Source organism: Aedes aegypti, chromosome 1 (assembly GCF_002204515.2).
Source record: "Aedes aegypti strain LVP_AGWG chromosome 1, AaegL5.0 Primary Assembly, whole genome shotgun sequence".
In the NCBI taxonomy this organism is placed as follows: Eukaryota; Metazoa; Arthropoda; class Insecta; order Diptera; family Culicidae; genus Aedes; species Aedes aegypti.
Window position 1 is genome coordinate 195199357 of NC_035107.1, and position 15782 is coordinate 195215138.

The 15782-nt window shown below is 39.8% G+C and overlaps 1 protein-coding gene across 1 annotated transcript; it reads left to right on the plus strand.

The window, feature by feature from the left end:
• The first annotated feature begins 489 nt into the window (after window positions 1–489).
• On the plus strand, window positions 490–3178 carry LOC5567779 (luciferin 4-monooxygenase). The gene is made up of 3 exons (XM_001657630.2): window positions 490–1108; window positions 1171–1492; window positions 1549–3178. Exons 1-3 carry the CDS (start codon window positions 763–765, stop codon window positions 2507–2509), a joined length of 1629 nt encoding a protein of 542 aa, XP_001657680.2. The 5' UTR covers window positions 490–762; the 3' UTR covers window positions 2510–3178.
• Window positions 3179–15782: the final 12604 nt, after the last annotated feature.

Consider the following 15782-nt stretch of genomic DNA (forward strand, 5'->3'; position numbering starts at 1 on the left):
AAAAGGTCCCAGACCCTGCATGAGCATAACGTTATACTCTTTATAGAATTTTAGTTTTTATAACGCATGTTTAGAATTGCATAAACATCAAATAATAAAACATGAAATTTTAATGTCCATATAATCAAGGTAAAATGTACATAAAATCGAAGCAGGTACTTAAAGTCGAATGTCTCTGCAGAGGATTCAAAATGAAATTTTGAAAATAATTCTGAAGCTCGCTCCCTGGTGTAGTTCATATGAGTTACATAGAATATCTGTTTCAAACATTGGAACAAATGTCGAATAAAATAATTAACAATTTAGGGCAAAAATTGTTGCAATCTTCTATTGAAAGTTTTGTTTTCTTTTATAAACAAGTGAAAGCATTTCTCATGTAAAATTTCTGAACTGCTACGGCAAATAAAATGTAATTTGTTGTTAACAAAATGTTAATAAATGCTAAATTTAGTTTTACCAAATTAGGATGATAGTGTTGTCTAACACAGAATGCCTAGATATAAGAAATGAATGCAAAGTTTGAAATAATACTACTGAAGGAATAAAAAAGAATGGTAGATTGGAGCACAAAGATTGACTTCACTCTTTCATCCGCTGCACTGATAATAAGAGAAACGAATAGCACACTTGAACACCAATTATAAACCAGTTTACCTATCTCCCCTAGTTCAATCGCTTATTTTTAAAGCTACATCTTATCATCCACTGTAAGACAACTCAGTCTCTCGGTACACTCTTAGCGGAGTGGTTTCTTTCCGCACCATGTCGTCTAGTGCAGACAGCAGCGATCCGAACATTATTTACGGCGGTCCACTTCCAGCGACTTACGACCGAGGATGTCGTTCTCTTGGGGAGCTCGTCATAAAAGAACTATCACGGGACCTAAATAAGGTGGCACTCGTCAATGGGGTCACCTGTTTGCAGCTCACCAATGGAGGCATTCTGGATCAATTGCTGTCCATCGCGGGACACCTGAGCGAACTTGGAGTGGGCAAAAATGACGTCGTAGCCATAGTTAGCGAAAATCGATTTGAGTACACGATCGCGATTTATGGAGCGTTTCTTTTGGGAGCTGCTGCAGCGCTGTTCAATCCGGGGTATACAGAACGTACGTTGTCTTATCATGTTTGTTTGACAAGAGAAAATGTTTGAATAACAATCTTTTTGCAGGTGAGATGGAACACGCTATCAGATTAGCAAAACCAAAGGTCATCTTCGTCTCGGCACAAGCCAATCTCAAGGTGCAAAAGGCATGCATAAAGATTCGGCGACCCGTGAAATTCATTCACTTCGATAACGGTTCCGGTGGGCGAACATGGCATGATTGTTTAGAAAACTCAAATCGTCTGTTCAGGCTGAACAGTTTCGTTCCGGAACCGGTAGATTTGGACAATCATGTTGCGTTGATTGTAATGTCCTCAGGCACGACCGGACTGCCGAAAGGAGTGCAGATCACTCAACGTAATGTTATAACGACATGCTTTTTCCTGGAGTAAGAGGTTTTTGTAGCGAAGAAGATGCGATTTCTCAATTGTTTTAATTTTTCAGGACGTTGTTGAATAAGATTGGTGCGGATCAGGAAGAGTTGGTTGCTGTAGATATTTTACCCTGGTTCCATGTAGCAGGTGGGGTCACAATGATAAATTGCATACTCAACGGTATGCGATTGGTTTATCTATCGAAATTCGTCCAACGGACTTACTTGGCATGCATTGAAAAATATCGACCTAATACGTTGAATATGGTCCCTCCGATTGCCGTGTTTCTCGCGAAGAACGCCATTGTGGATGAGTATGATCTCTCATCTGTGAAAACAATCATCAGTGGTGCAGCTCCTTTGAGTCGAGAAGTTGAAGATTTGATACGATCTCGATTGAAGGTCTCGTCGGTACGCCAGGCCTATGGCATGAGTGAAACCACACTGGCAATCCTTGCCCAGGTTGATGCTCAGAACAAGCCTGGTAGCGTCGGTAAAATCCGTGAAGGACAATGGGCTAAGGTGATTGATACGGAAACGGGACGAACATTAGGCCCCTATCAGAATGGTGAACTTTGTTTTAAGGGTACCTTAATAATGAAGGGGTACATTGGACGAGAGGAAGCAATCGATAGCGAAGGATGGTTGCATACCGGAGACATCGGGTATTATGATAATGAACTTGATTTCTTCATTGTTGACCGACTGAAGGAGCTAATTAAATATAAAGCATTCCAAGTTCCTCCGGCAGAGCTGGAAGCGGTTTTGTTATCACATCCAAATGTGAAGGATGCCGCTGTGATCGGTGTACCGGACGAAAAAGCTGGGGAATTAGCCATGGCATTTGTTGTTGCTGCCGATGGAGTGCAGATAAACGAACGTGAAATTATCAAATTTGTAAATGATCAACTGTCGGTACAGAAGCATCTTCACGGAGGCGTGAGATTTATCAGTGAAATTCCTAAAACAGCTAGCGGCAAAATACTTCGACGGACGCTTCGGGAGCAAGCAAAGAATAAATCCAAGCTCTAATTTTAGTTCAGCTAATGTAAGCATTATTTCTAGCATACATTAAATTCCATCTAATTTACAAAAAAAGAACACTTTCTATTTTTGATACAATGGCCGAAGGAAACATTCTCATGAACAAATAATTAATTAGTATTCCCAGGCAAAAAGCCTGCACGGCTCACAACTGCGGGAAAGAAAATCTCACTTCAATTGCCACAAATTGACTCCTTCAGAAAAGAAAATGCGCGAGCCTCACTAATGGACCGTAAAAATGCTTTCTTCCTGATGAAAATTTGCGTCCACGAGCGCCAATTCGGGTGCCTATAGGCAGGGTGTCCCAAACAGTCAGTCAACTGGAAGCGGAGTGTGAATGCGGACTAGTGTTGTGGCTGATGTTTAACTGAAGGAGAGTGGATGATGAATCCTTCAAAATTATTCTTTGAAGAGTGATTGAAGAGAAAGCGTGGAGAAAAAACATGTTTTGGTCTATCAAAATAATTATGCCAAATAGAAAAACTGAAACTAAGATTGCTGCCACCATAACCTTCTTCGTGGCTTGAAATCGTATCTGAAGCAATCATCATCCTTGGGTATTCATCTACTAAGTCTTGTATCGAGCGCGAACTACCGTACACAATTAGAAAAAAAATGTCACCTTACAAGATTAATAAATTAGATACCTTCAAAATATATTACCAAAATATAATGCTCAAATTCGTATAGATATGTATACACCATTTTTGTATGAAACGAAGGTACTAACCGTATGGGGTAACTTGCAATACTTTTCAAATTCAGTGCTACAGTGAGAATTCCATGAGTCGATGTTCCATGACTGGATATCGACTCATGGAACTCGATGTTTCCATAAGTCGATGGTCCCTTCAATTTTGACTCATGGAGGCTTCACTGTATGTGGATGAAAAAATGTAAGGAATCAGATAAACCAAGCACAATTTGGTATCCTAAGGGAACGTCCATAAATGGCATAGCTATTTGAGACAATTTGTAACCCCCTAGGTGTTCTGTGTTAGACAACACCAGTATTCTAAGGGATGGTACACAAATTATGTCACGCTAAATTTCAACTTTTTCGACCACCTCCCCCCTCCATTGTCACGTTTTTTGTATGAGTCCTTCAAAAAGTTTGTAAGGCTTGTCACGCTTGGCTTTTTTTTCTATCTTTATTAACGAGATTTTTAGCCCTGGGCTAGTTCATCTCGGGACCAACGGCTTTACTTCCCTTCCGAAGGAAGTCATCAATGAATTTTTTTAGTGACTATCTCGGGGATGGGATTCGATCCCAGGTCCTCGGCGTGAGAGGCGTGTGTTCTAACCACTACACCAGGTCCGTCCCCTACGCTTGGCTTGACCCCCCCCCCCTTGGAGCGTTACGTAATTTGTGCTTGACCTCTAATTTGGTAAAACTAAATTAAACATTTATTAACATTTTGTTAACAACATTTCACATTTCATTAGCCGTAGCAGTTCAGAATTTTTGCAGGTTAGTTGATTTCACCTGCTTATAAGAGAAAAGGGGGCCCAGATAGCCGTAGCGGTAAACGCGCAGCTATTCAGCAAGACCAAGCTGAGGGTCGTGGGTTCGAATCCCACCGGTCGAGGATCTTTTCGGATTGGAAATTTTCTCGACTTCCCAGGGCATAGAGTATCTTCGTACCTGCCACACATTATACACATGCAAAAATGATCATTGGCATAGTAAGCTCTCAGTTAATAAGCTGAGAGCAGGCTCTGTCCCAGTGGGGACGTAACGCCAGAAAGAAGAAGAAGATAAGAGAAAAAAACGCTTCCAATTTACTTAACCTAAATATATAACGCATTATTCTTCTCAATAATAGGTTGCAACGATTTTTGTCTACAATTATTAATTTATTATTTGACATTTGCTCCAATGTTTCAACATGGGATATTCTATGTAACTCATTGGTACTATACCAGGGAGGAAGCTTCAGAATAATTTTCAAAATTTTATTTAAATTCAAAATACTGGGTGGTGAATGACTGGCCAATGCGTACCTTGGTACTTCGCGTACCTGCAGGTATTTTTTTTTCCTTCTTAGCAATGGGGGAATAATCTGCTCAACAGACTCCGGACCAAGGTCCGGGAGTGTGGGGTTTAGGACCATTTACTACATGCAAGCAGTAAACAGGACTACACCACCGACCCACTAAACCATTCCCATTGCCGCCAAACCCTTCGTCTCTCCGGGACCACCAAGAAGGAATTGCTTCGGAGAGGGGCTATTACACATCGCAACCTCCAGGTCAATGTGGTATAAAGGAGGTGAGGAGAAAGTCGTTGTGTGCTTATATTAGTACAGAGTAAAACCAAAACAAACATTGAGGAGAAATGGGTGACGTCATACGGTTTCAATGAAATGCTGTGAGTGAGTAAAGAAGCCTCCATATCGTGGTAAAAGTCGAAATCAGACCGGAAAAAATCTACAGCTAACACCTAGACGTAAAAATCCTTCAAATAAATTCCAGACATAATATTTCTTGGAAATAAATTCGCGGAATAAACTACTTTTCCCTCTTTTTTCCAATTATATTGGTTTTCGACGCTGCATTCATGGACACAGTATTCCTCGCGATATATTCGTTATACTCATTGACAACCATTTGCTATCAGTGTTTTACGGCTGAGTATTTTACGGCGCCTTCCAAAGTGATATCCCCTAGATTGTAGATTTCATCCTGAAGTAAAATAAAAATTAGAATTGAATTACATGAATCACCTCCCGTGCTATCCTCCCGAGCTGATTTTTTCATGTTTTTGTTTGATTAACAACACTCGAACAACATTGGTAACGAAAGGGTTGCTAGCAACGAAGCCCCAGAAACATTCGTTAACAAACTGTATGACGTCACACATAGTCATAATGCATTGGGTTGCTGTGTTGAAAACTCTAGCGATTCACTAATACATACAAACAGTTGTGTATTATACAGAATCATCTCCTCACCTCTATTAGAGCACATTGCCTCCAGGTTAGCTGCGTAGCCATGCAGCAACGAACATCGATGGCACGCATGGGGGGGTCCACCAAGGTAGCATGCTGGCGCTTTGCCAGCTTCCCAGGTGGTCCTTACCTCCCATTGTTCGCTGAAGGCGAGCAGGGTCGACCACAACGTCCGCGCCCAGCTGCACCGCGGGTATCAAGAACTGATACTGCGGGCTTCGCACTTTGACCTACTGAGGCTCAGGCCCTATCAGCTACTCTGATAGGCAAAATAAAGTGCCCACCTTACCAGTTTTCGAATTTCTCTCATTGATTTGGTTCAAATTAAAGTTAACACACTTAAATCTTTTTTGATATTTTATTTTTGATATTCTTCTAAAGTTGCACTTACGAAATTTTGATAAAAAAGAATTTTACTCAAAGAAAAAGAAAATCAATTTGTATTGAAAAAAAAATATAGTGACAAAAAATAAGTGCCCACTTCCTTCTTGGACCCAGAAAAGATGATTTAAGAAAAATAAAAAGCAATTTAATAGTTAATGTGTCCTCCTTTGGCCTTAAGGACTTGCTGGAGGCGCTTCGGCATGCTTTTCACCAGGTTTTGTAGGTGTTGTGGATATAGTTCTTCCCAGGCGTGCTCCAAGGCTTCAAAATAATATTTTTTCTTGATAACATCGAGAATCGCTCACAAATTCTCCATGGGGTTGAGGTCTGGGCTTTGTGGAGGCTATTCCAGCAGTTTAATCCGACAAGACCGGAAGAAAGACTTGGTCTTCTTGGCAGTATGCTTCGGGTCGTTGTTCTAGAGAAATATGAATTTCTCGTCAAGGCCCGTCTGGATCAGCGAAACCTCCAGATTTTCCTGCAAGATGTTAATGTAGGAATCTGCCGTGATTATTCCGTCGATTTTCATCGTTCCTTGGATGTGACATAACTGATATTATCAAGAAAAAAATATTATTTTGAAGCCTTGGATCGCGCCTGGGAAGAACTATATCCACAACACCCACAAAACCTGGTGAAAAGCATGCCGAAGCGCCTTCAGCAAGTCCTTAAGGCCAAAGGAGGACACGTTTACTATTAAATTGCTTTTTATTTTTCTTAAATCATCTTTTCTGGGGCCTAGAAGGAAGTGGGCACTTTTTTGTCACCATAATTTTTTTTCAATACAAATTGATTTTCTTTTTCTTTGAGTAATACTAATTTTTTTATCAAAATTTCGTAAGTGCAACTTTAAAAGAATATCAAAACTAAAATATCAAAAAAGATTTAAGTGTGTTAACTTTAATTTGAACCAAATCAATGAGAGGAATTCGAAAACTGGTAAGGCACTTTATTTTGCCTATCAGTGTAGCACCAGCTGGGATTGCTGATTGCTTTATTGCGTACCTGCAGGTATAAAATAGACCTTTTGTGGTCCTTAGCCTCTTGTCTAGTAACTCCTATCCTTACCTCCCCGTGGTGCCGCCTGAGGTACGAGAAACCGTAGGGAAGATCAGGTAACCAACCCCGGTGAGACCTTGGTCATATGCTGATAGGGAAGGGGGGCTTCGCTCCTCTCTTCTGAGGGTGTAGCTCATCAGAGCGTCTGTTCTCCATGTTAGGGGCGGCTCAAAACAGCGCATGTTCTCCATGTTAGGAGCGGCTGATCATCGTCCTAGTGCCGGCGTGAGACTCTAAACAGTGCTTTGCACGATGGTCCTCCGGCGAGACATGGGGTTGGTGCAGGCCTTACAAGCCAGCCTTAAAAATCATCAGTACATGAAGCATAATGTAAATTCGTACCGGAACAATCGGCATAGACCCAGGCATCGAAAACGGACTAACGATTGAAAACTCGGATCATAGAACTGTAAGTCTATCCATTTCTTGGGAATTACCCGCATTCTTTCTGAATTATTGAGAGTCCGCAAGTTCAACATCGTAGCGCTGCAGGAGAATACATATGTAAGACCAATTCTGGAATACTGTCACCTAGTATGGAAACCGTATCATGTCGTACACGAAGAACGCATAGAATCAGTACAGAAGCAATTCCTTCTATACGCCCTTCGGAAATTGTGCAAGTTGAGGATCAAAGATCAATTCTTCAATATCAGCATAATCAACGTGCACAGCCCTCACCTAACAATTGACGATGACGAGAAGGACGCTTTCTACGCGCAGCTGGACCGTGAATACGACAGCTGCCCAAGCCATGATATCAACATTATTTTCGGAGATCTTAACGCTCAGGTTGACCAGGAGGAGGAATTTAGACCGATTATAGGGAAGATCAGCACTCACCAGCTTACGAACAAAAATGGCCTTAGACTAATTGATTTCGCCTTCAAGCACATGGTCATACGTAGTACCCACTTCCAGCACAGTCTCCCGTATCGGTACACCTGGAGATCACCCCAACAGACTGAATCGCAAATCGACCATGTTTTAATTGATGGACGAAATTTCTCGGACATTATCGACGTCAGAACCTATCGCGGCTCAAACATTGATTCGGACCAATTCCTTATGATGGTTAAAGTGCGCCAAAGACTTTCCGTTGTGAACTACATTCGGTATCGACGTCCGCCACGGTACAATCTGGAACGACTCAAGCTACCCGAAGTCGCAACTGATTACGCGCAAAGCATTGAAGCAGCGTTGCCGGAAGAGGGAGAGCTCACCGAAGCGCCTCTTGAGGACTGCTGGAGTAGTCTCAAAGCAGTCATAAACAACGTAGTGGAAGGTGCCACTGGATTCGTGGAATGAAATCGACGGAACAGTTGGTTCGATGAGGCGTGTCAGACGGTTTTGGACGAGAAGAATGCAGCGCGGGCGATTATGCTGCAGCAAGGCACCCGTCAAAACGTGGAACGATACAAACAGAAGCGAAGACAGCAAATCCATCTATTCCGGAATAAAAAGCGCCGCCTAGAAGAGTTGGAGTGCGAAGAGATGGAGCAGCTGTATCGTTCTCAAGAAACACGTAAGTTCTACAAGAAACTCAATGCATCCCGCAAAGGCATTGTGGCGCGAGCCGAAATGTGCCGGGATAAGAATGGAGGTATCTTGACGGACGAACGTGAAGTAATTGAAAGGTGGAATCAACACTACGATGAACAACTAAATGGCGCAGAGGAGGAAGACCAAGACAGCAGGAGGAATGGCTTCATCAGTACGGTGGGCCAACTCCCACAATAGGTGAAGTTAAGGATATCAAACAGCTCAAGAACAACAAAGCAGTTGGAAAGGATGGTAATGGAGTGGAAATTATTAATATGGGCCCGGACAGGTTGGCCACTTGTCTGCACCGATTGATAGCCAGGATCTAGGATACAGAACAGCTACCGGAGGAGTGGAAGGAGGGAATAATATACCTAACATACAAAAAGGGTGACAAGTTTGTATGTGAGAACTATCGAGCGATCACCATTTTCAACGCAGCCTATAAAGTGCTTGACCAGATCATGTTCCGCTGTCTATCGCCACTGGCAAGCAGATTTGTGGGAAATTATTAGACCGGTTTTGTGGACAGGCGAACAACAACAGACCAGATCTTTATGTTGCGGAAGATCCTCCAAAAGTGTCACGAATATCAAGTCCTAGTGCTGTGTGAAGATATCGGGTGCATTATCGGAACCGTTTGAAACACGCAAAGGGCTTCGACAAGGTCTTTCATGCCTCCTGCTCAATATTGCGCTAGAAGGTGTTATGAATCTGGCGGGCTTCAACATGCGGGGCACGATCTTCAATAAATCCAGCCAGTTCATCTGTTTCGCTGACGACGTGGACATTGTCGGAAGAACGTTCCAGTTGGTTGCCGATCAGTATACCAGGCTGAAACGTGAAACAGACCGGGATGGATTGATGGTAAATACGTCGAAGACGAAATATCTGCTGGCTGGAGGAATCGGGCGCGATAGAGCTCGCATTGGCAGACGCGTGATGATCGAAGGGGATGAGTTCGAGGTGGTGGATGAATTTGTCTACCTCGGATCATTGATAACGTCGGAACGAAGTGTGCTTAGGATAATCTTTGGCGGAGTATGTGAGAATGGCGAATGGAGGAGAACAATGAATCACGAGCTTGCGCAACTCTACGGTGAACCCAGTATCCAGAAAGCTGGAAGGGTGCGATGGGCAAGACACGTTGTGAGAATGCCGGACAACAATCCCGCAAAAATGGTGTTCATCTCAAATCCAGCCGGTACAAGACGAAGGGGAGCGCAACGAGCTAGGTGGTTTGACCAAGTGTAGCAGGATCTTGGAAGTATGGGGCGATCGAGAAACTGTAGGTTAGCAGCCATGGATCGACTTAATTGGCGTTACATTGTGGCGCAGGCCATGACTTGAAGGACGTAGAGCCATCGAAAGTAAATGTAAGTTGTGAAAATTACAATTAATGATTTCTTTTCAGTTTTCCATGAAAAAAAATACATTTTTTTCAGAGTACATTTTTTTTCTTGTAGCCTAATAGTTCAGTACTACTTATTCATAGAATGTTGTTCCCCAAAATCAACGGTTACAGTGCTAGAATTTTCCAAATAAATTACATGCAAAAAGTCATAAGCCGTTTTCTGAAGTTATTCTTGAGTCAAAATCGAATTGTCTACCATATGGTTACAACAAAAAGCAATTTTGTGCTATTATTTGGGTATTTTCTGATGACGAAACAGCAATTGTTGATGAAAATTCATCAATTATGGTTCCGCCATATTAATTTCACTCCGGTCGGCACAATTTTCTCTTCATTATTTTGTCCATAAAATGCTATGGTATGAAGGTTATATCGATTAAGTATAATTTGGAGCACAATTACTGCCCAATTGAACCAAAAACTGCTGAATACGTTTTATTCATCACTTGGAGGTTTATTTTAGCAAATGCTAAATAACTAGAAATATACCACTCTCAGAAGGGGCACGCGCAATTTTACTCCTTTTTCATCACATTCCACAGTAAATCTCACTCGACACTAAAGATTTAAGCACTACATCAAAATAAATCGCTTCAGATAACAAGCACTGAAGCAAATTATCACAGACGTGATTTCAAGCTTATTTTGTTTTGTTTACGGTGGAATAAATCTGGCAAGATAGATTTTTTTAAATCCTAAAACATTACGATAAAATCATTTTCAAGAACAGGTGCGCTCAAAATAGCTACTATTTGATATTTTTTTTTATTTGTGTGACATAACTATCACTCCATAACCTCTTTTAGAGTGGGCAAGCTAGTCTACAAAAGGTTTTGGGAGATGCTATGAAGGCAAAAGTGCCTTGACCGTGGTTTCATGGGCATTTATTTAGATCACCTAAGAAGTAATACGTAGAACTAAATTTGTTACTTGGGTATGTAATTAACTTTTCATAAATGGGCCCTATATTTTAACTGTTTTCTTGCTCAGTCCTCTATAGTGATTTTTTATGAACATTTGCTTTAACGTAATCTCACGCTGTACGATTTTCATTCGCTAACGCCACGTTCCCAACCCAAGTTGCTCATATTGCTCTGTCCTAGAGGCCGTCGCCTTGAGGCTTCTCTTCAAAAATGCAATATTCAAATATTCAAAGTGTCTATTGCATTCCTGAATAATAAATAATTGCTCTCGACTTCCTCCTCGATATCTTTATACGCTTCATGTGTGCGATTAAATCATGACACCAGAGGGAATGTTTCCCATTCTTGCTCACGAACGACGACGAACGTCGATGACAGCGGTCCGTGGGAAAAGGATATGCAGCATATTTCTCTTCTTTGAGCATCACGATACACTGAAACCTTCATTCATGTAACTCCATTTAAGTTATATTATGTAAATGGATTTTTATGCATTAGAGTCAAGGCTTAGTTTGGTTACAAATCAAAACATGCTAAATTAACGCGGTTTATCCAAACATTTAATTTGATCTCCGTCTTTCAACTACGTTGGTGCTTATGCTAGTTACACTTGTAGATATGAAGGCCTCAAGAAATTCTTGTGCAACCTTAAACGGTAAGTAGATGAAAAAACCGAATTTAGTACTATACCATTTAATTCCACTAGAGTTTGTATCCTTTGACAGATACGCGTATTTCGACCTCAACTTTAAGGCCGTCTTCAGTGTCGTGTACTAGACTCGAGTCGCGTATTTGTCAAAGGATACAAACTCTAGTGGAATTAAATGGTATAGTACTAAATTAGGTTTTTTTTCATCCACTTATAGGTGTTCTACTAAACAGCTCAAAGATTTATTATCTTAAACGGTAGTTAAATTCAAAACGTGACAGGATATATCAAAGGAGGTTTTGGATAACCTACAATTATCGTTGATCTCAAAACATGGTAGAATCTAACTATATGAAACGGTGTGGATATTATTCCAAATTGCAATATTCTGGAAAGTCATTTGTAACGCATGTCTATCTGAAGACCTGCACTCAAAGTAGTTCTTTAATAACCTTAAACAATCTTCTTCTTCTTCTTCTTCTTCTTCTTCTTCTTCTTCTTGAAATTACGTCCCCTCTGGGACAGAGCCTGACATATCATGTAAATATCCATTTTAGTCACGCTCTAATTATGCACATTGTATGTCACAGAAGTTTACACGTTTCATTCGCACCGTGTAGAACACCAAGATTAATTAGCATACAGCTGACGTAGCTTTACAAAAGCCTTGTCAATCAAGTTAATTTGATATTAATTTACAAAATTTCATACAAAGCGAATTTCAAGGGCAAGAATTGCATTTACGTTTTAAAAAATCCATTTACAAAAAATCTATTTACGTACCCCCGACTCATTACGTAAATAGATTTCTAAGTGTAGTGCGTTATGGTGCTCCTTCCTTGTTGTCATGCAGTGAAAACCCCAGTTGTGCTTAAATGGAATTTATTCTAATCTCGGGACTTTATTGAATTAGGGCCTCCCTGTTTCTCAATTTGCCGGCATAGGTCCGTTCACCCTGTAGTGGTCATTTATAGCCTCGCTAGAGTTGTGAAATGAACGTATATTCGACCAACTGGCATTGCATATGTCCTATATATAGACCTTCCGTTATGGAAAAGATGTCCTAGGACAGCTCGTCTAACTAGAGCTTCGTCTGGCTGTTATCATCAGACCTGCTTCTGCTTGCTGCCTTGAAGCGTGTTTTTAGATAAAATATATTATTTAATCTGCAACTTTTCTTTTCGAGCGACCGAGCAACGCACAGGGCAAGCGAACCGATTTTCAGAATGAGCAAGATGTATAATGGGATGTGTTTTCACAAGTGGAGGAATAAATTTTTCGTTCAACAATTTAATTTGTAGCCATTTCGCAGCTGACACGACCCGATTAGCATATCCGTTTCGAGCTGTTTCAAACTGAAACTAATTCCGGGAACACGAATTGAACTAACAGGACATCAAATGGAATGATCCCATCGGAGCACGGAGGGAATAGTCTTTACCGGACGCAATAAAGTGTTGCATAAGTTTTGTAGACGGCCCATTTCGGTGATTTTTGCGTAGCTTAACCCTTTCAGGGCGGTTGGGTTGTATTTATTTAGCTTCCATGGCTTTAGTACATAACATCAAGGATGATAGATACAAAATTAGGATTCACATTAATTTGTTTTATTGTTTTTATTACATTATTAGTATTATTCGAAAAAATACCTTCATTTCTTATATCTAGGTGTTCTGTGTTATAAGACAACACCATCATCCTAGTTTGGTAAAGCAAATTTAAGATTTTATTAACATTTTGTTAACAACATATTACTTACATTTCATATGCCGTAGCAGTTCAGATTTTTACAGGTGAGTTGATTTCACCTGCTTTTAAGAGAAATAAAACGCTTTCAATTTACTTAACCTAACTTAACCTAAATATATAACGCATTATTTGACATCCTTTTTGCAATCTACTACAGATGATAGCATCCTTTGGTGGAAAGGAATGTGTCATCCGCAAACAAGGAATTTTGACATCCCTGAGGTTACTCAGGTAGGTCAGATGTGAAAATATTGTATAATATTGGTCCCAAAATGCTGCCTTGAGGAACACCAGCTCTTACAGGAAGTCTTTCAGATCTGGAGCTCTGATAATTAACCTGAAGTGTACGGTTTGTCAGATAACTTTGAATTATTCTAACAAAGTATGTTGGAAAATTAAAGTTTTTTAATTGTACAATCAAGCCTTTATGCCAAACACTGTCGAATGTTTTTTCTATGTCTAGAAGAGCAAGACCAGTAGAATAGCCTTCAGATTTGTTGGAACGGATCAAATTAATTACACGTATAAGTTGATGAGTGATGTCCATGCCGGAATCCGAACTGTTAATTAGCAAAAATTGAATTTTTGTTGATGTGGACCATCATTCTGTTCAAAATGACCTCTTCAAAAAGTTCACTTATGGAGGAAAGTAAACTGATTGGACGATAGCTAGAAGCTTCTGCAGGATTTTGAACTGAAAACTTTTTTTGCACGGTACGCATTTCCCGTGCAAAAACAGAATCGGGTGTAATTGTATGTAACAAAAATACAAAATATGAATTTCGGCTCCGTAAAGCGTTAAACGCATTTGAGCCTCAAATAAACGACCTAGATAAAAAACAGATACGGTTAGATCTTTCTGATTTTTTTTTAGGAATTTTTAGTTTGAGTACAGAAAATGAAATGAAAATATTTAATTATTAATGAAAAGGATCACTATCATCGGTATGTTGATTGATGCTAATTTTGGTTTGGTTTATTACTCCTACACAGCAAAAAAATCTCAAATTTGCATGGCACGTAATTTTTTATGATAACCATGTTAAAAGTGTTCTAACTGAACATTCAACGTTAATTAATGTAAACTGTCTTCTTGCATTCGAAAACGCTTGCAATCTTGAGTGAAACTGAAACATTTCATGATCTTTCATCCAACATTCGCCAATATTGCATGCTTTCTTGCATCTTGAAAGTGAAATTGAAAACAAGATCGCTCAGTTTACATGATTCTACGCTGAATATTCTGCCAAAAATAATGCACATAGGATGGATCGACGGCTTGTCATTTCATGTGCATTATTTATGATTGAATTTTCAGCGGGAAAATCATGTAAACCGAGCCGTTTTGCAAGCAACATTCTTTGAGAGAAGGCGTTTCGTATTCAATATTAAGGAATTTGGTAACAATGTTGGATATAATAGATGTGTTTATAGGTTTTATCATTGAAGAATACATGAGAGATGGCTTTGCATGATTGAAACTAAAATAACGTTACGTGTAAATCTAAGATTTTTTTTGTGTGTATCTTTCCTTTGAGAAGATAAAAGCCATTGGTAAAAATAGAAAAGAAAATTTGTTACGGCCTTCTTGAGCCAAATATTTCTTTATCAAATATGTGACGGAACAAAAGCATTCAAGTATTTTGCTTGAATTTGCCGGCAATTTAGTGGGAAATTCACGTTATGAATATATTTAGGCAAAAAGAAAGAAATTGATGAGGTAATTTATAAAATGGAATTTATTTCTCATACACATATTTAGCACATTTTCCCCTTTTTGCGGCAGGATGGGATTCGAGCACGTTTTCGTCGCGGCGCGTATTTTTTTTTGGGTTAGGGAGCCTTTTCAACGGAACCATATCAACGTGACTGCGTTGTGTGGTGCGCTGCGATGGGAGCGAAATTCGCGTTTATGGCAAATTCATACCAAAATATTGATCCCGATGCTTTTCGACTCGAGCGCACTTGGTGGATGGGAGAATATTTCTTCCCATGATCGAAGTGATTTTTCATTCATTTAGCAGAGACCGCAGACACTTGACTGAACAGCGGTACGTGACGCCATCAATCGATTGCTTATTGGCTGTGGAAACGAACCTGAAATGAAGATAGCAAGTTTTAGCCGCTTCAGGACGACTTTTTCGTACTCACATTAAAAGTACGGGTTTGAGTTTTTCTCATCAGATGTGTCATAAAAATTATAGCAAAAGTAAAATATGAAGCAAAAGAATTTTGTTTTCGCAATTTTCTAGGTAATTCAAATTGTTTTGGTGTATTAATGTTAGGATATGCTTATTGAAATTAACTAAGGGTAAGCAACTTTTCTTCTACTAAAACATGTTTAATCAGTCCCATTGAATTACGAACACATAATATTTTACATATCAAAAGCATAAAAATTAAACAATATATTGTAGGTTCTCCAAATTGTTTTGATGTTCAAATTGCCAGACTAGTTGTATAACGAAATCACCTTTTGTGATATGCGATGCTCATATCTGCAATGTTTTATGTATAAGATGTCGTCAAAAGGCTTTATACGCACAAAAGTTAGGGCGATATGCGTTTATATGGAAAATGGCTTATAATG

Coding starts and splice junctions, on each gene's coding strand:
- LOC5567779 (XM_001657630.2), top strand. CDS start 763: ATGTCGTCTAGTGCAGACAGCAGCGATCCGAACATTATTTACGGCGGT. Junction 1,109..1,170: donor CAATCCGGGGTATACAGAAC/GTACGTTGTCTT, acceptor ATCTTTTTGCAG/GTGAGATGGAACACGCTATC. Junction 1,493..1,548: donor ACGACATGCTTTTTCCTGGA/GTAAGAGGTTTT, acceptor TTAATTTTTCAG/GACGTTGTTGAATAAGATTG.